Source organism: Cyphellophora europaea, assembly GCF_000365145.1.
Source record: "Cyphellophora europaea CBS 101466 unplaced genomic scaffold supercont1.1, whole genome shotgun sequence".
Taxonomy (NCBI): Eukaryota; Fungi; Ascomycota; class Eurotiomycetes; order Chaetothyriales; family Cyphellophoraceae; genus Cyphellophora; species Cyphellophora europaea.
In genome coordinates, this window is record NW_008481797.1 from 642,506 (window position 1) to 667,230 (window position 24,725).

The 24,725-nt window shown below is 54.5% G+C and overlaps 10 protein-coding genes across 10 annotated transcripts; 4 read left to right on the top strand and 6 right to left on the bottom strand.

Moving 5' to 3' along the window:
- Positions 1 to 296: 296 nt before the first annotated feature.
- HMPREF1541_00216 (uncharacterized protein) lies at positions 297 to 1,175 on the bottom strand (the record flags this gene model as incomplete). The annotated part of the gene is made up of 1 exon (XM_008712523.1): positions 297 to 1,175. One exon carries the CDS (start codon positions 1,173 to 1,175, stop codon positions 297 to 299), a length of 879 nt encoding a protein of 292 aa, XP_008710745.1.
- Positions 1,176 to 1,531: 356 nt separating this feature from the next.
- HMPREF1541_00217 (ribose 5-phosphate isomerase) lies at positions 1,532 to 2,073 on the top strand (the record flags this gene model as incomplete). Its single annotated transcript, XM_008712524.1, has 2 exons — positions 1,532 to 1,741; positions 1,789 to 2,073. 2 exons carry the CDS (start codon positions 1,532 to 1,534, stop codon positions 2,071 to 2,073), a joined length of 495 nt encoding a protein of 164 aa, XP_008710746.1.
- A 499-nt stretch (positions 2,074 to 2,572) lies between these two features.
- Positions 2,573 to 3,505, top strand: HMPREF1541_00218 (uncharacterized protein; the record flags this gene model as incomplete). The annotated part of the gene is made up of 2 exons (XM_008712525.1): positions 2,573 to 3,223; positions 3,272 to 3,505. The coding sequence occupies 2 exons, from the start codon at positions 2,573 to 2,575 to the stop codon at positions 3,503 to 3,505; spliced, it is 885 nt and encodes a 294-aa protein (XP_008710747.1).
- Positions 3,506 to 4,015: 510 nt separating this feature from the next.
- On the top strand, positions 4,016 to 4,624 carry HMPREF1541_00219 (uncharacterized protein; the record flags this gene model as incomplete). The annotated part of the gene is made up of 3 exons (XM_008712526.1): positions 4,016 to 4,096; positions 4,249 to 4,306; positions 4,455 to 4,624. The coding sequence occupies 3 exons, from the start codon at positions 4,016 to 4,018 to the stop codon at positions 4,622 to 4,624; spliced, it is 309 nt and encodes a 102-aa protein (XP_008710748.1).
- Positions 4,625 to 6,535: 1,911 nt separating this feature from the next.
- HMPREF1541_00220 (uncharacterized protein) lies at positions 6,536 to 7,856 on the bottom strand (the record flags this gene model as incomplete). Its single annotated transcript, XM_008712527.1, has 2 exons — positions 6,536 to 7,219; positions 7,266 to 7,856. The coding sequence occupies 2 exons, from the start codon at positions 7,854 to 7,856 to the stop codon at positions 6,536 to 6,538; spliced, it is 1,275 nt and encodes a 424-aa protein (XP_008710749.1).
- A 750-nt stretch (positions 7,857 to 8,606) lies between these two features.
- On the bottom strand, positions 8,607 to 10,691 carry HMPREF1541_00221 (uncharacterized protein; the record flags this gene model as incomplete). The annotated part of the gene is made up of 3 exons (XM_008712528.1): positions 8,607 to 8,753; positions 8,805 to 8,992; positions 9,041 to 10,691. The coding sequence occupies 3 exons, from the start codon at positions 10,689 to 10,691 to the stop codon at positions 8,607 to 8,609; spliced, it is 1,986 nt and encodes a 661-aa protein (XP_008710750.1).
- A 5,069-nt stretch (positions 10,692 to 15,760) lies between these two features.
- Positions 15,761 to 16,207, top strand: HMPREF1541_00222 (uncharacterized protein; the record flags this gene model as incomplete). Its single annotated transcript, XM_008712529.1, has 1 exon — positions 15,761 to 16,207. One exon carries the CDS (start codon positions 15,761 to 15,763, stop codon positions 16,205 to 16,207), a length of 447 nt encoding a protein of 148 aa, XP_008710751.1.
- Positions 16,208 to 16,627: 420 nt separating this feature from the next.
- On the bottom strand, positions 16,628 to 18,092 carry HMPREF1541_00223 (uncharacterized protein; the record flags this gene model as incomplete). Its single annotated transcript, XM_008712530.1, has 2 exons — positions 16,628 to 17,299; positions 17,346 to 18,092. The coding sequence occupies 2 exons, from the start codon at positions 18,090 to 18,092 to the stop codon at positions 16,628 to 16,630; spliced, it is 1,419 nt and encodes a 472-aa protein (XP_008710752.1).
- A 636-nt stretch (positions 18,093 to 18,728) lies between these two features.
- Positions 18,729 to 21,132, bottom strand: HMPREF1541_00224 (uncharacterized protein; the record flags this gene model as incomplete). Its single annotated transcript, XM_008712531.1, has 3 exons — positions 18,729 to 18,824; positions 18,886 to 21,005; positions 21,054 to 21,132. 3 exons carry the CDS (start codon positions 21,130 to 21,132, stop codon positions 18,729 to 18,731), a joined length of 2,295 nt encoding a protein of 764 aa, XP_008710753.1.
- Positions 21,133 to 22,193: 1,061 nt separating this feature from the next.
- On the bottom strand, positions 22,194 to 23,507 carry HMPREF1541_00225 (uncharacterized protein; the record flags this gene model as incomplete). Its single annotated transcript, XM_008712532.1, has 3 exons — positions 22,194 to 22,937; positions 22,982 to 23,200; positions 23,247 to 23,507. The coding sequence occupies 3 exons, from the start codon at positions 23,505 to 23,507 to the stop codon at positions 22,194 to 22,196; spliced, it is 1,224 nt and encodes a 407-aa protein (XP_008710754.1).
- Positions 23,508 to 24,725: the final 1,218 nt, after the last annotated feature.

The window sequence follows — 24,725 nt, forward strand, 5'->3', positions numbered from 1 at the left end:
GCCGGAGAGGGTGACTCCCCTGCACGGTGGGCGGAAGGCCGGCCATATTACGATAATAGGAGCTGGCCTTCATCCAAAGGACGGAGTGTGCCTCGGCCCCTGGTGAGCCTGCTGTCTCGATGGGTATCGGACGTTCCCTGTCAAAAGTATGCCAAGTACAGGGAGCCAGTCTCGAGAGGGCATCTTCCATTTTCGTGCCTTCACAGAGATCCCATTAATGCACCTCTGCCCAACTTTCATGTCGAAGAGGCCGGCGCAAGCCTGTTGCAAGATGCTGATGTCGGATCCTGTCCGTCTCACTGCTTGCCCTTCCGACTCTCCTTGACTTCCTCCACGACCTTTTGTACACCACTGATCTCGTGTGCAAATCTCCCCAAGAACATGCCATCGACGTACTGACCCAGGCCGTTGCCGCCATTTGTCTTCCCAGACCACAAGCCAGGTCCCGCACTACCACCATAGACAATCCTCGTATCCCCGGTCCTGCTCTTGACACTCTTCACCACTTCTCGGATCGCCTGCACCACGGGTCCAACGAAGTCGACGCCTGCAGGCTCCGCGGCACCAATTGCCCACACTGGCTCATATGCCAGAATTATAGGAGCCTCAGGCGGAACAGCGTTCAGCACGCTCTGCACCTGCGGCGTCAACTCCCTCATGGCACCGCCAACGGCCTGACTCAGAGGCGCGTTGAGATTCGGCTTCTCAATCTCGCCAATGCAAACAAGCGGAATAAGGCCGTGAGCGCACGCGGCGGATGCTTTTGCAGCCGAGGAAGCGTCGGTTTCGCCTACAAAGCGCCGCCGCTCAGCGTGATTGAGCTCGACAATGCGGACACCAAGAGAGGTCAAAGCGGGTGGCACGACGAAACCAGTATAGGCGCCGTAGGCTGGGAAAGGCGAGACGTCCTGGGCGCCGAGGTACAGGGGCCATGTCGAGGGGTCGGCTGAGGCATGCTGAGAGAGGAGCTGGGAGCAAGGATAAATGGTAAGGAAGTCGGGGATGAGTGAGAAGAGGATATCAGATGGGAGAGGCAAGATGTTGTTGGCGGGATCGAGGAGAGACTTGAGGTAGGACAAAGTACGTTCGGGGGTGAAGTATGCTTTAGTACTGGTGAGAATGAGCGTTGGAGGCAGGGAAGGGTAGGAAATTGACTGCGAGGTCTGTTCGGACATCTTGTGCAGTAATTTGTTGTTGTGCTATGGGAGCTTTGGACGAAGGCACGAGATGGTGTCGATCCAGGCACCTTGTAAACAGTGGCAGTGAATTTCCGGGGAGGGGTTCAACGCTCGTGTTCTAGAAGAAATATTCTGCTCCGCACGTGGGCCGGTATCCCGGTTTGGGCAACCCGCGGCAGCCCTCTTTGGAGAGCGCGGACTGGTATGACGCCTTGCTTTTAGCGATCGGGGGTTGTGCCGATGGGCGGATAAAAAGGTCGAGGGGCAATGGCGATGGCTAAATAATGGACGATTTGCTTGTAAAAGGAATTTTCTTACCTGTCTAATACCTATCTTTGCAACAGTCAGACATCATGGCAGCCAATGGAACTGGAAAGGCCCCTCTTCGCATCGTGGTAGGCAGCGATGATGCTGGCCACACATACAAGCAGGCCCTGAAGGAGGTCCTCTCAAAACACGCTGGAGTGGCAAAGGTCCTGGACGTCGGCGTGCTTGAGGCGGATGACAAGACAGCCTACCCTCACCTGGCTGTGGATGCGGCGAAGAAGATCAAGTCTGGCGAGGTAAGACTGTCGCATCGCCGTAAAGATTCCCTGATTAACATCTATAGGCTGACCGCGCGCTTCTCATCTGCGGAACCGGACTCGGTGTTGCCATTGCAGCCAACAAGGTCGCCGGTATCCGCGCTGTCACTGCGCACGACCCCTTCTCCATCGAACGTGCCGTCCTTAGCAACAATGCCCAAGTGCTGTGCTTCGGGCAGCGGGTGATTGGTATCGAACTGGCGAAAAAGCTGGTGCAGGAATGGATTGATCTGCGATTCGATGAGAACAGCAGCAGTGCTTCGAAGGTCAAGAATATCAGCGAGTACGAGGAAAAATTTGGCGAGCTATAGAGGATTATGAGCGTGGTAGTGAAGTAGCAGTATTTGCTGCCTGGGGAAATTGTTCGGTGGCTGCGGCGGAATTTCCGAACCACCAAAAGCATTCAATCTCTTAATGATACGTATGTCAAACAACACTCTAAGTATTGACAATGTCTTGACATGTCGTCTGGTGTCTTCACGCACAATGTCCAGGCCTGGAACAGTCGGCGAGCAGGCGCGACTTCTGGGCGTTGGCAGCTCCAATCAATTGCTAATCCAACGGCGTCTTTCTGCGTCCATGGGCTTCTCTGCCTCGGAAAGCTGACTTCGGTCCATCTTGGATCCCGCTATGCACAACATTCTAGGCTAAGTTCCATCTTCTCATAACACGTGCTCCTGATTGTAGCACAGTATTTGCGTATCTTTTGTCCTCGTTAGCAATTCGCTGCCGTGCCCCTGTGGCCGCAAAGACCCGCGGCGCCACCAATTCCGCTGCCTGCTCCAACGGTATCTTCAACTGCGTCGCGCAATGTCCGCGCTTCGTGACCTCGGGAACGAGCATTTCAAGGCCGGAGCCTACAAAGAAGCGGAACAGCTCTACACAGAAGCCATTCACTCGCACTCGCGGTCCGACCCCAAGGTCTTCGCCAACCGGTCGCTCACACGCATCCGGCTGAACGACTGGCCTGGTGCCGAATCCGATGCGCGCAAGTCCCTTGAGCTCTATGCATCGCCCCCGTTCACTTCGGGCAAAGGCGCCGTTGCCCCTCCTGCCGCCATGAAAGCACATTACTATCTAGCACAAGCTTTGATAGCGCAGCGACACGTCTCCGAGGCGCTGACAGAGGGAATGACTGCATACAGAATGTGTCTGGATAACGGTGACAGTAGCGCGGAGTTACTGAGCCAGTTTGTGCTGAGGGCGAAGCAGGCGCAGTGGCAGGCAAAGGAGACAGGGCGTCTGCGGGAATTAAATGCTGATCTACGTGTTATCGAAGAACTTTTGGAAGGCCGCTTACAGGAAGACTTGAAAGAGCTTCAGACCAGGTTAGCCGACGGAGAGCTAGGGCAGACCGGGTTTGAGGAAGAACGGAGGATCTTGGAAAAAGAGGCAGAGGATAGGAGAAAGAGAGTGAGGCAGGGCATGAGCGCCGAAGGGAAACCCGAAATGCAAGAGAGGGTGAGTACTCTCGGATCGACAGACAGACACTTTACTAATTCAAAGCAGAACGTGCCAGATCACTTAATCGACAGCATCACATTTGAGATCATGCATGACCCGGTCATTACACCCTCAGGAGCAAGCTACGAGAGGGTCGGACTCCTGAAGCACCTCAGGGCGACCGGTTTGGATCCGTTGACCAGGGAGGCATTGTCTGAGAAGCAATTATATCCCAATGTCGCGTTAAGGAACGCATGTTCTGACTTTCTGGAGAATAACGGCTGGGCGGTAGACTATTGAGTAGTCTTGTCCGAAGTCGCGTTCGTCAATATGTGAGAAGGCATTGCACTGCATAGCGAGCGACGTGAGCATTTATATGGGCGTTCAATTAGCCCACTGGCTGTATGAACCCAGCTTGACCTGGCTTTCATCTTATACATCTATTCTGTAGCAACCAGGTCATTGCTAAGCAATTAACACTGCATGATGCAGTAGGCAACATACCATACTCTTCTCTACACCGTCAGCCCGCAACTGTCCACATGCAATAGCTTCGCAACCCTTACCCTGCATTGCCTGGAAAGAGCCGCGGCTGTCCGCCGTCCGCTATTCCTGCCCCACCAATCCAAATGGACCGCTGTGAGCATGACATCAACCTTAAACCTCGCTAACACCAACGTTGAGGTTTCACCGGATCCAACCCAACCAACTTTCGCTGCCAGTATTTCGATCGAAAGACCATTTCTCCTGCCCGTATTTCCCGTCTTCGTTCCGCATAGAGAGCCATCCGACCACCCACCAACAGCCAACATGCCTTCCGCCGACTTCGAAGCCGCCGTCAAGGCCTCCAAACAGCTCAAGGCAAAGCCCGGCAACGATGAGCTGCTCGATGTACGTCCCTGTCCTCCTCACACTACAGCCTCACCGGCTTTTGTGATATCACTCCCACCACACTCTCAGCCGACCTGTCGACGACCGAAGCCTACGCACAGAGGAAAGATACGTGGCATGAGAAAGACGCTAACACCGATGAACCCACACAGCTCTACGCACTCTACAAGATCGCCAACGGCGAGGACATCAGCAAGGCCGCTGCGCCCGGTACGCCTTTTCCCCCGCCGATGATGCTCCTCACCTCCCAGATACACCCTACACTCTCACCTGTCCCCCCACACACACCCCACTCCACCCCGCCCCAAGCGCAACCACACACAACCACAAAAGCTAACTCCACCCCGCTCTGAAACAGGCATGTTCGATCTCAAAGGCAAAGCCAAGAAGAACGCCTGGCAGAAGAAGGTCGACTCCGGTGTCTCGCCGGCCGATGCCGAGAAGCAGTACGTCGAGCTGGTCGAGAAGCTGAAGACCTCGTATGGCTATGATCCAAGCAAGGCGCCTGAGGCGGTTGGTAGCTCTTGAGAGTATCGCGGATCAGAAACGGGGGTGACGTTGCTGAGTAGTGCGATATCGGTGCACGAGTGGCTTCGAGGGACGAGCACTGCATGAATAGCACTGGAAGGCGGAGCAAAGCAAGCTAAAGCATGGATATAGTTGAAGTACAAATCACACGTTTGAAAGCTAGATGTGTATTGCGATAAGGCATTGATGCTTTCTCTGCTGACGTATCACGCTATGAATGTCTCTTGACTATTTCTGGATTTCCATTTTATGGCAAACTTCGCGCTTGAGGATACCATGAATCAATTGTCTTCGTGCCGTGGCAACTGTGCTGGTTCTTCAATGAACCCGTAGACAGTAAGACTGTCGGGCTTCCACCTTCAAGTGGCAGCTTGCGACCAGGATCGATGTTTGGTCGGGCTGGCTGCGTCACCTAGTCCAGATCCGAACACTGGCTAAAGGAGTCCTCGGGAATACACTCCAGTACGTAGGTCTCGCCCAGCACGTGAGATGTCCAGCTACCAGCTCCTGGATTTGAATTCAGAAGCAGTTGTCCCAATGCTCTGCGAGTTGCGTCGGAGTGCGGAAAGAGTGAAATACCTCTCGAAGCTCGAGCTGCGTATCCACCTCAGCCCTGTGGATATCTCGTCATACTCTGTCCTGCTGCCACATAGCAGAGGGGCGCCAAGCACTCGAAAGCGTGACGACAAATATGTTAGCACACGAAAACGAGCACACACGGGTGCCGACAGGTTTCGCTACCGCCTGACTCTTTTCGAGGATCTGTTGATTGACTGGAAGTCCCCGCCCCACCATCGCCGCCGTCCATGCGGCTGAGACATCAGCCGACGAGGGTCTGGTAGCATGCGACTTCTGTCCTGCAAAGCAGCATGTCAGCATCGGAGGATTTGCCAGTTGCCATATGACATTGCGTCTCTCGCCTGGCAGCTTCAGCAAGGGTGACTCGCCGATAATACTGAGCTGCTTCTGCTTGTAGGCTGGCGATCGTCCAGGATGCTTGCTGAGTCGTTCCGCCATATCGTGCAGCTCAATGATGGTGTCAGTTAATGATTCATATCGGACGACTGACCGAGCTCCTGAAGTAGCTTCGTGATAAGGTGCTGAGATCGGTTACGGTCTGTGCCCCAGCTATCCTTGGGCACTGGACTCACAGCAGCAGCAGCAGCGGGAGCAGCAGACCCAGCAGGCTCGGCGGAAAGCAGGTTGTATGCAGTGTCAAGGTTGGCCTTCGAAATGGGTAGGGGCGAGTTAACCTCAACTTTGCTCTTCTTGTGCCATGCAGCGGAAGATCCGACAGCACCGCTACCCGTAGCTTCAGGCTCATCGTCACTGATCTCGATGATTTCATGCTTCCTCTTTTTGCCAGGCATGGTTGCCGTAAAATAGCGGCTCCTTTCAGTCGGTGCTGGAAGTGTCAATATGAGGTCGAGAGTGGAGGCAACTCGCTGAGGACGCGGTGGCGAGGACGAAGGACCATCAGCTGACAAAGTCGGAAGCCCTTGACTGGTACGCCGATAGCCAGGGATCACAAGTGTTCGTAGACCTGACGGCGTTTGTGGGCTACGGTCTGAAGAAAGGGGTTGGCTTCAGGTGCAAGGTTCGGAAGGTGAAGTTGTCGAGTACAAATAATGCTGAAAACTGGCAGGTGCGTCCCATCAAATCACTTTGGCTTCACTTTCCTCGCCTCCACTTCGCCTTCTCAATCGAGTCTCACAGGAGGCTTGAGTCCAGCGCGAATTGCGCCTCCAATCAGACCTGCGCCACGCGGCCGAAAATCTAGTGCTGGCGCGTGCGGGTTAGCAGAGGTCAGATGGCAGACGGCGTCTTGCCCTTGATGTTCGTAAACAGGCCGAAGAGCTCTACTCAGCTCCTTATGCAGACATTCTTTGCAGAACATTCACAAAACCACTCTCAATTCCTCACCCATCGGCCCTGACTCTTCATCTGCGCCTCAACAGCCCGCCACAACTCCTCAACAGACTCTCTATCCTTCCACCGGCGCTTCAGCCTCGTATCCTGGTCCACAGCAGACCCGTGTGATCGTTCATCCCACCGATCCACCATGAAAGTCTTGACGTTACTACCCCAACCTTTCACTTCACTCGGCACCGGTTGACCTTTCTCCCCGACGTATATGCCAAGCACTCTCTCGAACAGTGCCTGTGGCTCTCGCCATTTGTAGCTTCGGAACTGCCAGGTCTGGCCAGTGGTGAAGACGGCCACGACGCGGTCCCAGTATTCTGGTTTGAATTGCTCAGGGCCATCGACGAGAACGAAGCGGAAGGGCTTTTCGCCCAGGTTGTGCAGCTTTCTGGTCAAGTGGAGCAGGTTTGCGGCACCCATGTTTGCCAGCCGCTCGTGATCAAAAGGCACATAGAGACCTTCTTCCAGGAAGGCCTTAATATTGGACATGCGGAGTAGAGAGGAAGCGGAGGGAGAAAGGAGAATTATAGGGTCGACACGTTTCCCTGTACCAATCGCAGGTTTCGCGGCGGGGTTGTTGACGGTACGAGTAGGGATCGCTGCTCGTGGATCGCGACCTTTGTCCTTCTTCGGTAGGAATGTGTCCTTGTGTTTCCGGACGTGTGAGAAGTCCTATCAGCGTTAGCCAGTATTGCGCAACCTCCGGGACTGCACCCACGGTAGGTTTGATTCCGCGCAAGACAGTGTTGCGATCGCCCATCTTGCGCTCGCCATTATAGATTGTCTGTAACCGCGCATCGATCACCTTGACTGGTCGTCCGTTGACCGACGTCTGCGTCACTCCGACTCCGGTCCCTGAGACCACCGGCACCGCACCTGTGGCGGCATCGGCTGCAGCAGTCACATCATCGGCAGTCGCTTCGAGCGGCTTCACAAATTCGGTTCCTTCTGCGCCATCCAGCCACGATACGAGCTCAAGTTTCTCAACAAAGTTCAAGTGCTTTGCCTGCTGACCTGCGGGTAGCTTCGCGTTGAGATCGGTAAACTTCTGGAGATACTCTTGGGGTGCATCATCCTTGCAAAGATATGCTAGGTAGATACTCCGTAGGTCGATTTGGTCGCCACTTGACTGTGTGAAGCGAGTGATGTTATCAAGAGGTAGACAATGCGGGGAGGGAACGGCAAAGTAGAGGTGGGTGGCTTCGGCGAGCTCTGAAGGAGATGGCTCTGAAGAAGGGTCGCTTGAGGTTGTGGGAATCGGGAGTCGCGTGGCTGTTACCGCATTGCGGAAGAGGTTGAGCGCATCCATCCCTGCTGCTGCAGGACGAGTGTCGGCTGTAAATAAGAGACCTGTAACATTGACAATATGGTCTGAGGTCGGAGACAGTATTTGGGTCATTCAAATGCGCGTTGGCATCGAAGTTATTGCAAGGCTCCGCAGCCATGATCCGAAGATTTGCCGGCCACCGTCCAGCGGGCACGACTCAGTCCGGCCACTAACAAGATAACAAGACATGCACGCAATCTGAGGTCGGTAAAAGGCTCGTGAAGAGCTCTATGTGATTATGCTGGATATGGTGGATTCGCATCCAATCTAGCAGCGCTAGTGTAAACTATACAACTCTTGAAGGCCTCGCCTCACGCCCGTCCTCTCGAGGCGCTGGCCCGTCACTGATCAAGCCTCTATAGCTCGAATACTTCCTCCTTCGGGGTATCAATCCAATTCAACACAGCTGGAATGCATTCAAATATGCTGAGTAGATGCTCTTGATGATGCTGTCGTAAATGTCGCCGTCGCTATGCAGAAACAATCACTAGATGAAAGCCAATATGATGCTCAAAACGCCCTCGTACAATGCTGAGAGGGTTTCATCAAATATCTCTCAGAGCATCGGTTGGCGTGAGCCGCATGCTTTTCGACACTGTTCTCGACACTGTTCAAAGGTGTAAAATGCAGTGAACGAGAATAATCGTCGTGGGAGTTGTATGCAAGAGTCGTGGGTATGTGTAGGGAAAGGGAATCATTGTGAAACTTATTTCGCTGACATTAGCCCATCAGCTAGTGCTGGCGAGACGTGTTGGATCGGCTGAGCGTGCCTCGGTCAGGACCAGGCGAAAAGGCTCTGCTGCTAGCAGAGAGCTCGAAATCATGGTCTCGGAGGACAGCCGAGTAGCTAGGATTACGGATGAATTTGGGGACGGAATCCTGTTCGTTGTTAGCACACGCTGGACGAGATGACACTTGGATATGACTCACGCTAGCCATCAATTTGAATACGGAGGACTTGGCCTGATCGAACAGCTCAACAACTTCGTCGAGGCTGGTACGCATTGAGTCCTCGTCGGCGTCGGTCCGGATCATCCGGCTGTCAAGACGATTGCGCAGTGCGTGATCGATGTTTAATTCTGACGGTGCGCCAGAGGCGAGATAGGAATTGTAGAGACCTAGCTGGAGTTAGTCGAGGATAGCAAGGCAAGTCTAGTCAAACCCACCATAGGCAGCTGCGAGCGTTTCGCGGACGGCTTCGGGCTTCTCCAGCCGACCATTCTTTTCCAAGTGGCGATAATTAGCAGTGAACTCGTCAACTTCGATGTAGAAGAGGAAGTTCTCCTCGCAAAGTGATTGTCGAAGGAACTCCTTGAACAACAGTCGTAGACCTGCATCTTGCAATATGACTTGTAGTCGACTCATGTTAGAGTCTTTGGGCATACCCTTCTTCTCCTTCTGGTCACGGTCCCGACTATCTTCGCTTTCTATGCTGGACCTGCTTCCGAGCCATCCGCATATTCTTTGCCCTTTCTCTGTCACGGTATAGACGGCGTATTTGGTTGGCTGGAAATAAGTGGCCATGGGATTAAGCCGGGTGTAGTTGCGGTCTTCGATGACCGGGGCAATGAGCTGGTATCTGACAAAAGATTCGGCGATTTCGTACGTCTCACGGCGATCGATGGTGGTGCAGCAGTCCAGGAGCCAGTCCGAAGCCGCTTTGCCAGTGAAAGAGTTGTTGACTGTTTTGTCCAAGATCCTTCGCTCCCGTGCCATTTTCACACCAACAAGGCCAGACGAATATTCCGCGATCGAGTCCGAATCAGCTAGAGAGGTGGTACTCTTGAGATTAGGGCCTTCTTGACCGATAAAGCGGCGGAAGATGATTTCAACGGTTCCCTTCTCCTGATTCAACTTATCCGTCTCGGTGTCCCGCTCCAGGGCTACAATCTGCATCTGAGGCTTCTTAATCAGATGCTCGATGTGTCGAGCAACGATACCGTTGCGTACGCAGAACCTCTGGAGGATGGCGGTACCCTTGGCGGTCAATTGCCACACGGCTCCCTTAGCGACGAAGGTAGTCTGGCTTTTCGACTCGGAGGACTCTATTAATCGGGCGTCCACAAAGCGCTGACATACTGAGCGGGCCATTTCCTTGGCCATAGAGAAGGTGGTAGTAGTGGTGGTGACAACCCATCTCGAAGGGTTCTTGGGGTCCGGTATGCGATTGGATTGAGAAAATTTGAGAGACCCTAGGTTCGTAATGGCCTCTTCGGACAGAAATGTGTCTTCTACCCGGGAGAAACGGACTCTATGAGGGGTCAGAGGTAGACTAGTGATCAATGTAGAAAATAGATCCTTGAAGTCTTTGGTGAAAGGCCGGTCGTCGTCGGTCATGCGCAGGATCTTGGATGAGGTCTGGTGCATGCGACCATGACTACGATCGTTGGTTGACATGGATGTGAATCCGTTTTCTGGAACGGGGCTTGGGAGTTGACTTCGCCGCTGCGCCAGATTTGTAGACGGTAGGTCGGACGGAGAGGAGGGCAGACGGGAGAAACTAGGACGGGAAGAGGCGCTCGAGTTGGCCTGGTTCGAGAGGCTACCGGTCGAGGTGGCGGATCGCAGGGAAGGAGTGGGCGTCGAGCCCAAGCCGGCTATACTAGCCCAAGCAGTTGAAGTTCGTTCTCTTGCGAGCGAGGCGAGGGAGCGCCGGCTCTTGCTTTGCGAAATGGTACTGTAGGAGTGACTGTGCTGAGGAGGAATACGGTAGGACTCCAAGCTGCCGGTTCCTGATGATGGCGTAGTGGTAGAGGGTGGCAGAGCAGCAGCCAGTTGACTCATAGAATTGAGGGCGGAAGCGGGTTGTTCGGGCATGGGGAGTACATGTACAAAGCAGCATAGAGTGGCATCCGGCAGAAGCAGGGCACTCAAACCAGATCTGCTGGGTGCTACTCTAACTTTACAGGGCGTACCCAGTCAGGAAGCACCAAATGATGTGAGCAGCGGAGGAGAGATGAGCGCGAGTCAAGCGTCAATCGTCCAGCGTAGTGAGAAACCTGAGTGGAGCGTGGAGACGGGCTGGTCTTGTTTAAGGATCAGGCCCTTTAGTGCGCCGCGACGACGTGGGCGGAAGGAGCCTGAGGGAAATTCTCGAAAGAGTCCGCTTTCGGCGCCAGGGCGAGAAAAGGTTAGACGGCTGGCAGCTATTAGGATGCTTTGGGGACCATGTATCAGCCAACAAAGTTAGGCGCTCGTGGCCTGGAGTCTTAGCTAGGGGTAATGCGGCAAAGTTTAGGCGTGGGGTGGGCTGGTGGATGACGACGAACGGGTAAAGATCGCCCACCAACCACACCGTCGCCGAGCGAGGGGTGTTCGGGAAATTGATGACAACTTACGTAGTAGATAGATCGCGGGTGGAGAGCATGAGCCTTGGAATCAATAGAGCTGTGCAAGAGACGAGGAGATGAGGGCAAAGAAGGGATGATGGATGGCAATGTCATCATGATTCTGCTTCTGAAGCCTGATGCTGATGTTCACACGGTCCCCAGATCCCAGCAGACCACGCAGCAGCTGCATGGCACATCCTAAGGGGGTAGCAGGCCAGCAGCAGGTGGCGAGTGGCCAATGGATCAGCGAAAATGCACTGGACGAAATGCCGATGCGACAAGATGAGCGGCGAGCAACGTGGACTGTGGAGACACCGATGTCAGCAGGGGACAAGCGAACAAGGGATTGCCGGGCTGTAGGTTACGAGCGCACGAGGGGTCAATTAATGATTCTTTTCGGCGGCCATCACTGGCTGCAAGCGACGGGCCCCGGAGGCTGAACCTGCCAAGTCTAACCTTGTTCTGCCCCTAAGCTTAACTAGGATGTGCCTCTGTCACCTGCAGGTCGCCTGCAGCCAGCCCTCAACCCACGCGAGCCACCCTCCCCCAAGTTATCATCAGCCTCTACACACCCTCCATGACCATCGGCGTCGAGGTTATACCAACATCATTCTTCAGCCAGTCCACACCCTCGTGAGTCGCAGATCATCGGACATGGTATCCGTCGCCTGAGTCGTCACCTCGTCATCTTGCGGCGGAGGACAGCGAAGTGTTCGATACGTGGTTATGGTCATGTGGTCGGGAACTCCAGCAGCCGGCCTGGACTAGCGAAGCGACTCGCACGCCTCCTGCCGCTTCTGGTTCTTTATCGATATGGAGCGCCTCAGTTCGCGTTCAATTTTCGGCCTTCGAAAATGCCATTCCGTAGTTCTCCAACTTCGCAACTAACCAGCACATCAGTGGAGCTGTCGCCATCAGCGTGAATCTAGCTCAGCCCACGATTCGAGTGTCATCTGTCGACATGTCGACAGAGCTTTGCGAGCAACACACCGGCATCGTCCTTCGGCTGATATTCAAGACATGGTAGAGAACTTCGCGGTCTTCAGCATGACCGCGATCACTTCCACACCCCGCTTAAGCACAATGCAGCTGACAGGCCAGCTGCACCGCTGCTCACGTTGGCTCTTACGCGCAGATACATGAATGATCGCCTGGCTCCTGGGCCAAGCATCCACGCATGGTAGCGACTCTATTACGGAGTGCTACGGAATGCGCAATGCTTTCTTTCACTATCCCGGACATGATCGCTCTACTAGCCTTCTGACACATCACTGCTTTCAAAATTCGAAACTTGGGCCTCGAGACCCGACATGTTTCACCGTCTGCAAGGGCACCAGAATGTCCCAGTCCCAGAACAGTCAGTATAGTCCACCAGCAGAACGGGTAAGTGTTTCCGTACGCCAGATCCCTCGCGCAGTTTTGGGCTCACCGGGAAGTGGCCGGAAGGCCCCCAGCTGATCCTCCTCGGGCTGTGAAGTCTCCGTTTATACATTACTTGTCATGCTGTGCTGTTGGTGTATTCAAGCATGGTTCTACAAAGAACGTCAGTACGATAGTGCTGCCTATGACACGGGCCGTCGAGCGCGTACCTGTTCGTCTGCATCAAACAGTTTCACCGCCGACAAGCAGGCCATAGCGAGCGAGCCGCAAAAGCTACCTATTACTACGTCCGAGATGAGCAAAGCTTGCTTTGGTGAAACACTCTAAGCCAGCCCCCAGTCACGAAAACCACCAAATCAAACTGTGAGGTTCGGCAGGGGTACAGGCATGTCTTCGCAGGCGGCTTGCCTGCCTTGTGCCCTCGCAGGCATGCCTAAGCCACGTGGCCGCCAGAAAGCTAAGGCCGGCACCCCTGAAGCCCTGCGACAACATGTGGTTCGGTAGTCAGAGAGGAGCTCGCTAGGGCCGATTGCCACCTTCGAGAAATTTTCTGGTCAATTTCCAATTTCGTTTCAGCGCGCACCACCTGCGACGACGGACAGTCATGTCGGCAGCCACGACGGCCAATCTCCTGATTGACCTCGCTGTCGCTTTTTTCAACGAGGCCGAAGGGCAGCCTCTTCAAGTCATGTCGGCAGGATTGCAACAATGGACGGCAAGCGCCAAAGCTAGTCGCTCAACTCCGCCGTCTACTGCATAAAGCCACACCGCCCGTGTCTTGCGGCGGGTTACGGACTTGTCTTTGCGCCGACTCTCCTTTGACCGCCTCGGCTCTGCAGACAGGTTTCCTGTTTGTACCCCTCAGAAATGACTTTGGGCACATGATCCAGCTGGCGAAGCAATTCGCATCCATGTCTCCTAACACCGCTTGTTGCAGGTAGGCACAGGTGTCTTCTGGGATACCTGGGCCACCAAGCCCACATCTTGCTGCGAGCAGCACCACGCTATGCTCGCTTGTTGCACACGAGTGAATTCCTATGACTACGCAAGACCGTCCTCTTAGACTTTGCGCATGATACCAAATGTACGGACGTCCGGGCACTTTGCTTTGGTGGCGTCCCAGCATGGGGGACTCTGGACGGTGGCTGCGTTGGCCACGATTCCAGACCCAGCCAACAGCAATGTTTCGGCCGCGTTCCCTAGAACCCGGCACGTCTTCGCATATGTGGCTTCGGCCACTAGACAAACCAGCGTTGTATAATGTGCCACAACATGCAGAGTGACCTACAGGGTACAGGTAATCCCTGACCATCAATGTCCCGCCATGTGCGCCTTCCCACGTGGCCGCCGTTGAACAATGTTTCTGACTCCACCAAAAAAGAGGCACGCCACATGGCAAAATTCTCCTTGTCCGTTCCATTCCTAGCCTCGTCAACAGAAGACAAACTGCGACTATCGAATGTTTGCAAACGCCCAATTCCCGAGCAAATTACGACACCGACACTGGAACTGCCGCTGCACATCGTCGCTGGGTACCAGTCTTGACTCCTTGTGGGGACAGTGGAATCTGCGCCCAACTGTACCTGGTCAACGTTGGTACTTCCTCTGTGCAGGTAGATCCCATCAATCTTACCACGGGCCACCTCTCATCCGGGCACCGTTGTGTGCCGCCTCGGATTATCGAAAGTCGACCTTGACATCAGTAGCGTCTCTGCCCGCAGCTGTCGCCTGCATCTCTACCCAAGCAATCCACTCGTAATCGAGATCTCAGATCGTGAGGAAAGGGCTCCACGGTGTCCTCGAATCCGAATTTCCGAGATGCAGAGCTGTCATCATTATGAGGTACGTCCTTGCAGAGCACTTGGACCACTAACCTGAGCGGTGTAGTTTTCTCGCCCGATGTCACATCACATCTATCTCGGCTCTTCCCCGGGGCCAAGCATCTGACTGGTTCTTCCGGTATCACTTTTGACAGGCGACCCTTGCTTGACCTACAATAACCAGGGTTTCTGATGCCTATAATTACTGCTGAAATTTTGCCCGGCGACGCTTCGCTCGTCCATTAACTGCTACTATGATGAGCACAGGGCTTCACATGACTCGTGCGCCGCTTCCGTTGGTTGCATGACTTGTTAACGATTAGGTGTATGTATAGTAGACATGGTATTTGTTCTTGACCGGCAATCTATTGCAAGCGGCATGATTTGCGAAGCTGATGTCTGCAAAGCCTCGAGCCATTCTCGATAGCTCTACAGCACCTCACAGACCGCCGCGCCTCAAGTGTACGCAACATGGTCGCTGACGGCCTTTGGCAGGCAATGTCGGCCTACCCAGATTATTACAAACCCTGATTGCTCCAGTTGCAGGCTGATCGGAGCCCGGAGAGCAAGTAAGTGTGGAAGACTCCGCCCGGGGCACAATCTGGACCGGATCTACTCGACGTTCCATGATGCGGCCTATGCTGCAGTAGAGGTCCACCTTCTTTCGGACAGCTTCTCAAAGGCGGCCCACAAGCATCTCACATCACTCAACAGTACATACACGATGGTATGCCTGCTACAGAAATACGATGTGCCCACCAACCACTGCCACCGCCATCTTCAGGCCAATTAGGCAATCCCACACTCCAACAATAGCACATCTTACCGCCAAGCACCAATCATGTCTTGCTGTCTGACCAGCTGCGCCTCTGATTACTGTCTCTTACCGCAATCACCCTATCGACCCCATAGCCCCCAGAGGCAAAGCAAGCAGTCTTCACGAGGCGACCATCTTCTAGTGAACGAGCAGCGCTGCAACCATGGACCAACAGCTTCTCTCTTTAGGTCTTTTGTCTGAGACTTACGAGGGGCCAGGATTTCCAACTGGCTCCTGTACAGCCTGCAGAAGCCTCCACAGCGCATTTGCCTTGCCCTAATTCTGCCACGACTTCCCAGCCCCCACCAATTTTAGGCAAACAGTATTACTTCTATTTCCGCTATTGCTGTAGTCACACAGCATTCTACGAGAGTAGTATCACACGGACACTCGAGTTTCGCCCTCCTAGAGGTAAATATATATGTATCCCGGGCCATCAGCACTTCAGAACAGTCTCCCATCCACGACAACAACCACTACTCTACTCACCTATTCACCAAACCAATCACACACACAACATCACCCTCCAGCCATCTAAAGATGTACAAATCCCTCTCCCTCCTACTCCTCGCCGCCCTCGGCGCCACCGCCACCAACCAACCCTGGGAAGCAACATCCGCTCCCTCCCCACCCCCGCCACCGCCAGCACCAGCACCACCGGCGCCCCCCGCCCCAGAGTCCTGGAAAGACACTCCCGCCCCTCCCCCACCGGTCCAGTACGTCCACGCGACATTCCAGGGCGCCAACCCGCCCGAAGCGCAATACACGCGCAGCATCCCCGCCGACGGCAGCGAGTTCTACACGAACGACCCCCTGTCCATCAGCCACATCGTCACCGACGGGGGGCCATGTACCTTCTACGGCGTCGACGGCCTGGTGCTGGCGAAGCCGGCGGGGGGACTGGTTGATGTGGGCCCGCCGCAGACGATTACGAAGGCGGTGTGTAAGGCCGCGGGCGGGTATAAGGCGAAGCGCTTCAGTGCTTAACAACCTGACCTGAAAAGGGAGGGGTTAGTGGCTGTTGGCGGGGCCGGTCGGCGTTTTCTCCTGGGGGGTTTTCTCCCGGGGGGAGAAAGGGAAGGGTCTTTGGGGGTCTGATGCATAGCGTTGGGATAGCTTGCATAGCATAGCATAGCATAGCATAGCCGGGGGGTGAAGAGATGGACACGGATCTGGGATTTCTGGCGCGGTTGCATGGCATGGCGCCCTATGGGATCTAATCGGCATGATGAGCATCGAGCAATAGCGGCATAAAGTATAATGGATAATGTCTTGAATGAAATGGTAACACATCAGGGAACTGAAATTCATCAATCTCTTTTGCTCCGTTTCTAAGTGTGAGCTATAATATCCTTCCCGGGTAATTGTGTCCATCCTTCAACATTCGGGTATTGGTTGACACAAAGGTTATACCGGCGGTACAGCGACGATAGCCGACGGCATACTTCGTACTGATTGCACACCTGGTTCCACGGTTGAGTTATCGAAACGAGGCACGGAGATGGACTCTTCGAAAAGCCGGTCTGATCGGTCGTTGTTATCGTGGAAGAGGTCTAGGATCCTGGAACCAGGGGCGGAGGCTGCTCTGGAAAAGGGATGGCCGTTCTCGTGGCCGACAGCGGTCTGCTTGTGCATTGCCATCCGAAGGCACTGCAGCCCACTCATCACCATGTTTTTGATGAGGGTGCACTCATGTATCCGAGCCTCATCGCTGTGTGGAGTACCCCAAAGTGGACAATCGCTACGTACGCATCGCCACTTCTTCCAGAAGGCATTGTTTATAATTTCAGCGCCGTGGCAAAGGAGCGCGGATCGGGCGGCTTTTGTGTACCTAAGACTACCATCATCGTCGCCGAGATCGTTCCCAGCTGTCGAAGACTGGCTCTGTCGTGTAACTTGATGAGCTGATCTTTCCCGGTAGGTGGAGATCATCGAGTCCATCAATGTCTCAATGGCACTTTGATGAGTTACAAACCGCAACGACTGAAAGGCGGAAATGCTGAGAAGCTCAAGGTGGGCCAGGAATTGGGCCATGTCGCCGTGTGCGCCACGACCAACACTGGCAAACTCCCAGTCTATCTGTGCATGGTGAGCTGAGGTCTCTATGAAAGAGAGAGGTACTTACCACTCCAATCTTCATGCTCTTCTTGTCAGTACCAGTTTCAGACTCACCAGAGGGAGCGGAAACAAGTATTGCCCCCGTCCAACAGTCTCCAAGAACCAGAGATTCCTCTTCTTGGTTATTTTCCCGTCTGAAATCATCCACCAGAATCCCGAATAACCGCGCAGCCTCATCGGCGTCCACAAGATCCGGGAAGCGCTTCAATTGGTCTCCAACAGGCTTAATGGCGCCTTCTAGAACAATATCCCGAGCCGCAGGATTGCTCAAATCTTTCCCCATCTCACTCAGTAGCATTCGAGCCTCAGCAAGAGTGCGCGGGCTGTGTAGATCCGCGAAGAAGTTCCCCAGTCGTTGGCCGAGGTTACTGAAGGCAGCCTCGTTCGCATTCCAGACAGCATGTGTGGCGGCGTAGGTCGAGCTGGTGCCACCAGGAAGGCCGCCACCGAGGTCAGTGAAAACGTCGCTAAGATTGGGCAATTCGCCGAGGTCTGTCATTATCAGGACATCGTGGTCTTCATCGTGCTTCACCAGCTTAGGGATCGATACGAGAGGGTTGTTTGCCAATACACCGAGTCGGGGTGTGGTCTGGTCGGCACAAGAGAAGAGCCGCAGCAGGGTAGCTTCGATTTCCTGGCGACGGACGTTGAAAGGCGCTTTTGGACCGATGCCCGCGATGAACGGTGGAGCGTGCTTCAGAATCAGCGAGCGATGTTCGGACCAAAGTGGAGCTGTGTCCAGACGGTCAATCATGGATACGATGTTGTCTCTTCGAGTATCGCTAGGTCAAGGACCTGTCAGTGATTCTTTTGGTGGCGTAGAGGACGACATCTTCGTCGAGAAAGGTCTTACTCCGATGCTGGACCGCTCCGCCGATGACCTTCAATGGTTGCTCGGAAAGTCTCATTGATCAGTCCGCCAGTGAGAGGCGTCGCGGAGCAGTCGACACTGGGCCAGATTAGTCGAAGGTAAGAGTGGATGTTGAACAAGGGCATATCGAAGCTAGATTAGCGGGCCGATCCTGAAAGATCGATGCCGTGCTGGTGGCGAGGCTGAATTTAGTCTAACAGAAAAGCCGATATAAAGATGGGTCAAGCGTAACAGAAGGCTAGTATGTCTACATTATGGGAAGGAAGAGGAGATCGAAGAGTGGCACTCACGACTTGCCGTTGTTGCCTTGTCAGAAGCAAGCAGGATGGAGGCGAGCGACGCGCGGGGTGACTGCCTGCTTCATCCAATGGCAGCCCGTCCTGAGTGTGGGTGGTGCCATGAACCTGAACGGAGTTCTTTACAACCGGAGATACGGTAGCTGCTGGAATGCTAACGCGCATGTGAGCAGGGACATGGCTTCGTGATACCTGGAAACAAGGCCTGGATGAGACGCGGCGTTCAGGCCGAACCCAAGCCTCGCTTCTCGCTCTCCGAAAAGAAGATGACCATCCGCCACAGCTTCTTCACGAGCTGCTCGGCTTCTTCGTCCAGAGCCTGTCAGGATGTTAGCATCATCCGCATTCATAGCAGAACAAGGATAGGATAGAGAACTTACCCCTTCAAGCTCGCCCACAATCTCCTCTGCTCCCTTCCTGGAGCGCAACCCACCAACCACCACATCGACCAGCATCTGCTCCTGTACACCCAGATACTCGACAATCTTCTTCTCCACGAACGGCTTCAGCCGCTCTTCGATGATTCCCTCGTCCACGAACTCCCACTTGACCTCCCATCCCCACAAGCCTCCCTTGTCGGTCGGAATCTCCTGCGCCAGCTGCTTCGCCGCCTGCGCTCTCTCTTCCTCCGACATACCCTCCGGCTTGCCAAAGTCGATCTTGACCAGCTCGCGCTTCGCTGCGTCCACCTCTTCGTCTTCAAGCAGCCCCTCAACTTCCGCCACCGTCCGCTTATTCTTCTCCTTGTCCGACGCCTGTTTCTGCGCCGCCGCTGCACCCAGACTGAGCTTGAAGCGAGCAGGTTGCTGCTTCCGTGCCTCCTCCTCGCGCCGTCGTTCCTCCACTTCACGATCCCGCTCCATTCCGCCGAGGAACGCATCAGCTTCACCCCTGGCTCGATCTCGCTGCCGGCTGTCTGTGTCCCTTTCCCTCCTTTCCGCTGCACGGTCCGCCTCATCCTGTCTCCGCTCCCGCTCTCGGTATGCACTGCGCTTGCGCATCCACGCAGAACGGTCCGCATAATATTCGTCAACGCCGCGCTCCTTCTCACGCTCGTCGTCCCATTCTCGTAGTCGCCGCGCCATAGCTTCCTTCTCCTCGTCTAACTTGGCATCTCCCTCCTCGTCACGTGCTTTCTCGCGTTCCAGCGCCGACGTCCGTGATCTCTCGCGATTGAGCCATCTCCGCTCCTGGTCCAGATACGACTTCTCCTCTTCAGACTGTTTCTTGGCCTGGCGGCGCCTTTCGAGTTCCGCATCCGAGGCGTCTGTGTCGGAATCGTCGAATGCCGATGCAGCGCTGATACCCGTGCCATTGACGAATGTGACGCCCTTGACATAATCACGAGGTACCTGTACGCCAAATGACTTGGGCCCGGAAGGCGGGTTCAGACCACCGGACCTGTCTCTCGGCCCAACTGGGATACCATTTGAAGAACCGGGGCCACTCGGCGCTGAGGGAGGCGGCGATCCGAGGCGTGAAGGCCTTCCGTTACCATTCATCATTCGATTGCGTTCCTGGGCCTCGATCTCTTCTTCGCGCTTCAGACGCTCCAGATCCCGGCGAACGCTGCGATCGCGAAACGCGGTAATTTCTTTCGCCACGGTCTCGCGCATTTCAGCGGGTATGTCAGACAGCTCGTCATCTACGGAGATAGGGATTGTGATGACGGCTTCACCGTTGGCATCAAGTCCGCTCCCCATTTCGGTATCACCATCGCGATCAAGCGTCGAGAGCTCGTCTTTCTGCGGCACGGTGGATGGGTGCATGAGGTCGTGGAGGACTGCAGCGAGAGCAGAGGAGGCGTGGTCAAGGCGCATTTGTTTGGCGTCCTCATCCACGCCACCAATGGATTCCTCGTACTGGGAAATGTAGGTGTGAGAGTTTTCATCGGCAATGACAAGGAGAGTAGACGTCTCAGGTTCTGATTCTTCATCATCTTTCGTATCGTCTTCGGCCTTGGCTTCCTTTGGAATCTGCCGCTTTGTGGGCACCCGAACATCTTTAAGCACCTCGATCGCTGTGCTGAGACTCTCTGGATCCTCGTATTCAGCGAAGCCAAACTTGCACGGCTTCTCTTCTGCATCCGTAGCACGTATCCATCGCCTCAGATTGCCGGCCGTGCATAGGATGCGCTCAATGCCGGCGTCGCCGCCGCAACCCTCTGTGATACCACCCACGAATACGGTTTTGATGATCTCTTCTTTTGTCTGAGGCTGTACCTGAGTTATCCTGTCCCTGTCTTGACCTCGTGACTCAGCACCCGAACCCAGCCCTCCTCGTCTGCCACCTCGATCATCGCGACCATCCAGGAGGGACGACTTGGCTGGCTGTGTCGTACCTAGACGGATAACTGGCGCGGAGAAGTTGATGTTGGGCATGTTGGCGGGTGGTTGAAAGTTAGTTGGGAAACCAGCAGCACGACCATCGCTGGGAGTGTCAGCTTGCTGCATACCGGGCGGCGGTGCAGTTCCCGGAGCAGCCATGCCTGGAGGCGGAGCTGTTGATGTTAGCTTGTAACTTGAGAGATTGAGATCCGGATTCATACCCATGCCTGGCGCACCAGCATAAGCCCCATATCCTCCAGGAGCACCATAAGAGCCTGGCGCTTGGTATGGGTTGTACATCGTTGGCAAGGGGTCTGGCTGGGGTTCGATGTATGCGCTCGAAAGGTAAGATGCTGCTGCGCAATACAGCTCTAGATCCACGACCTCGCAAGCGGTCTACACAACGCCGACAGGATACACAGCTTCTTGTCCAGTGGGTCACGCGGATCGTACCCAGGTAAGCGGAAGGCAGATGCAGTTGAGATACGTTCGAGAAACTTTCACGCGCGCATGCGGGCGGAGAGCCGCACCGTGCAAGGCTGCGATAGAGCCTCGCTTTGATTACACCAAAAGTCCATGTCTTGCTCCCGTGGATCGTTGGACACTACTTATGCCAAGATAATGCACAGTAATACATTCATCTCATATGAAGGAGACTACATGCCTGCCCAAGCTCAATCCTCCCAGTCCTCGAGACTGTGCGAGCCATCGTTGGTCCGCCCGAACTTCTCTTGCGTAAAGTCGTCAACCGCCGAGTATGGTCCGAATGGGATGCTCTTTCATGAGTGCGATGGACCGAAGACTTCTTCGCAAGTGATGGAGAGTACTCCTGTCGCTGTGCTCTCGCGGAAAGACCAGTGGTATACCAAGCCCAGCCTCACGCCACGACAACACCATTGTCCATTAGCTCAACTCATCGTCTTTCTCATCGTACATGCCGTCTTCGCCTTCCTGACTATCCTCATGCCCATTCTCCGGTGCCTATCGCTCAGCTCCCCAGATCTCTTCGTCTCTTCAGCCTTAGATAGGTGCGCAACAGCCAAGATCCCAATTGTATCCGTTAGTGGTCTCGAATGCGGGTATAATGGCAGGCGTAACGGAGTCAGTCCATCTGGGACGAATGGTGGTTGATTGAGAATCCGCGAGGGTAGTTGTAGGCTTTCTCCTCGGAACCAGATTTTGTGCGAATTTCTCAGTGAGATTTCGCCCACAGGAGGGTCTCGGTACATTGAGCCTCCAGCCTGCGCGCATCTGTTTCAATGATGCCTCTAAACAAGCGATAACGGCAGTAGATGCCGTACTGATCCCAGCTTGTCGACATATCAACATTATGGTATCCTGGGGGCTTAATGTCCGGATCTCTAGCTCGTGCTGCCAGCATTGAGGTCGACTTTTCGTCGACAAGCGTTCTGCATCGCATAGTCTCGGTAACGTAGGAGGAGGTCAGTCTCCTGCACAACACCTTGGCCTCCGAAAGTGAAGTGTACGGCCAGCGCGTCTGTCTCAACAGCAACACTTTTACCCAGCTTTTTGGGTAGATTCACCGTCAGCCATTCCTCGTCTACCGTGTCCATTGGCAAGTTGTCGAGGACCTCGTTCGAGTAGACGCAGATAAAGTTGATACTCAGTCGCTTATAGTCCGTGATCCAGGTTTTGTGGAGTTTGTAGGCGTCTAGATTCTCGGTCGCCAGGTTCTCCAGGAAGGAATAGTGTTCTTGGGCAGCGATACCCCATGATAAGACACCAGTTCCCCAAGTTGCATACTCTATCTGGGCAACGGGTGTACGGTAGATGTCCGTATCGTCCGGAAGTCGTAGCCAGCGGTGACCCTTGTAAGGCGAATCTTGAGTCCAGTCAAAATAGTAGTCGTCCGGACCGGTCCATTTCGGGTATGCGTCCCACTTCCACGACACTCGCTTGCCGAACGAAAGGATCGGTGGCTCCCATCGATCGAATTCTGGGAGGTATGGGTGCATAGCACCCGTCCGGTAGTGTACCCAGCCCATCAGTGGCGAGTTGATCATGTTGGCAGAAGTCACCAGGTATTTCGGATGCTGAAGCTTCAGGCTAACAACGCGCGGAATAGCATCATCTGCCATGAAGACCTGTGACGGTGAGCGAGTCTTCGATAGGTCTGGAATGTACATACGACATCATCGTCAATCTTGACGTAGTAGCAATCGCGCTCCAGATGGCCCCAAGCGTGGCCATAGCCTTCAAAGCCAATACCTTCGTCGCTGAGGTCAATTTTCTTGTACCGGGGTTCACTGGCGAGGATTTCCTCTAAATACTCCAGGTCGTCCTCTTTGCCGGTGTTTAAGACCCAATGGACCTCATCTAGCCAGCCTCCGTTGTCAACGAGGTTTCGCTACTCATCGCTCAGTACATGCGTGACCTCGGTGGAAAACACGTACCTCAAGATAACATCTCAGCATTTCCACGCGATTCTTCCGGCCATAAAAGACCAGGGCGACAACCTTGACACCTGAAGGCTTGACAAAGTCCTTGGACGATATCGATGTCGCATACGATCCTCCTGCGAGCGGGAACGCAAGTTGGCCTTGTTCATCGTGCCCCCGGCCCTTATAGATCAAGGCGACAAGAGCAATAAACGTAAGGGCACCGATTGTCAGGATCCAGCGTGGACGAGCGAGAAGCGCTCTTAAGCCCGCCATATCGCTCAATTACACAGCACGGTAAATGACAGGTCCTAACCCGCTTCCGGGTCAGCTGGACGCACAGCTATAGTCAATCTAGCGACATGTTGCTCGAAATATGCCTGGCGTTATCAGTAAGCAGTTCTACGACTGGAATCAGCAGCTGGGAAGCAGGCTACTAAAGCAATCTGCGAGCGGCAAAGTCGCGCTCCCGCGGTTGAAGACACAACCCGCGCAGTGGCGAGCTAGCCCATTCCTGTCCCAGGGAATCGCATCACAATGACAGGGCATTAGCAGTGTCTGAGAGGTCGGCTAGAGCCTCCCGCCCCTCCCGCCAAGGAATAACTAGACGCTTGGGCTGGGCTGGTGCATTCTGTGCAAAGGGCGAGGCAGCGCGGCAGACCCGTCCACTGTCGCGAAGGTCACCGACTTCAAGTCCGCCAGTCGTGGAGATCGCCAAGTCATGTTAGCGACGTTGCTTCCACGAAAGCTTGTTGGGGGTGACTTTATTGGCTAGCCCTCGCCTAAGAAAGCCTGGAGTGGCCCCCTATCTGAGTAAAAGATGGAGCAGTCTCGGACTCGAAGAACCTGAATTCGGAGCAGACATTATTGGCTTCATTGAGGGTTGTTGGTACCGCCACTACACATGCACGATCGATCTTGCTGTTATCATCAAAGCTGTTCAGTGCAGTATCAGATGTCATTTAAAGTCGGACCACATGGGGCGAGCAGGGATCCTCGTATCGCAGCTATAGTAGGAGACGATGCTCCGCAATCAACTTCGCGTGACGGGAATCTCAGACTGAGGTGGAGTCAATATACAAGTATGGAGTTTCCCCTAACGTCTTCACTTCAAGTGCGGTGTATGCACGCGCTTCTACCAGCTCCTGCGTCGAAGTTCTAACCTATGTTGCAAATGTATCTGGTGCTTTCTGTCTGGCGAGTCAATGCCAATTGAATGATGTTGAGAGCTTCAGGCAAGCCTCAGGGAGCTCTAGAAGCCTGCCATGGAACTTAGGCTGACCTGGGCACGATGGCTGGTTCCGCATTGGCGATCTGGGAGGATGGACGGCGAGGAAGCCATTGGTCCTCGACGTTGCACAGGTCGTTTCGTGGATGCAGCTGCCGGTAACGTCGGAGGCGGTAGCAGCCACAGCATGAAGCAGGCGAGATTAGATGCAGATGGCCGGAGTGAGTTAGTGACCATCACTTGAAGCAGAAGTGGGAGAGGTTTGC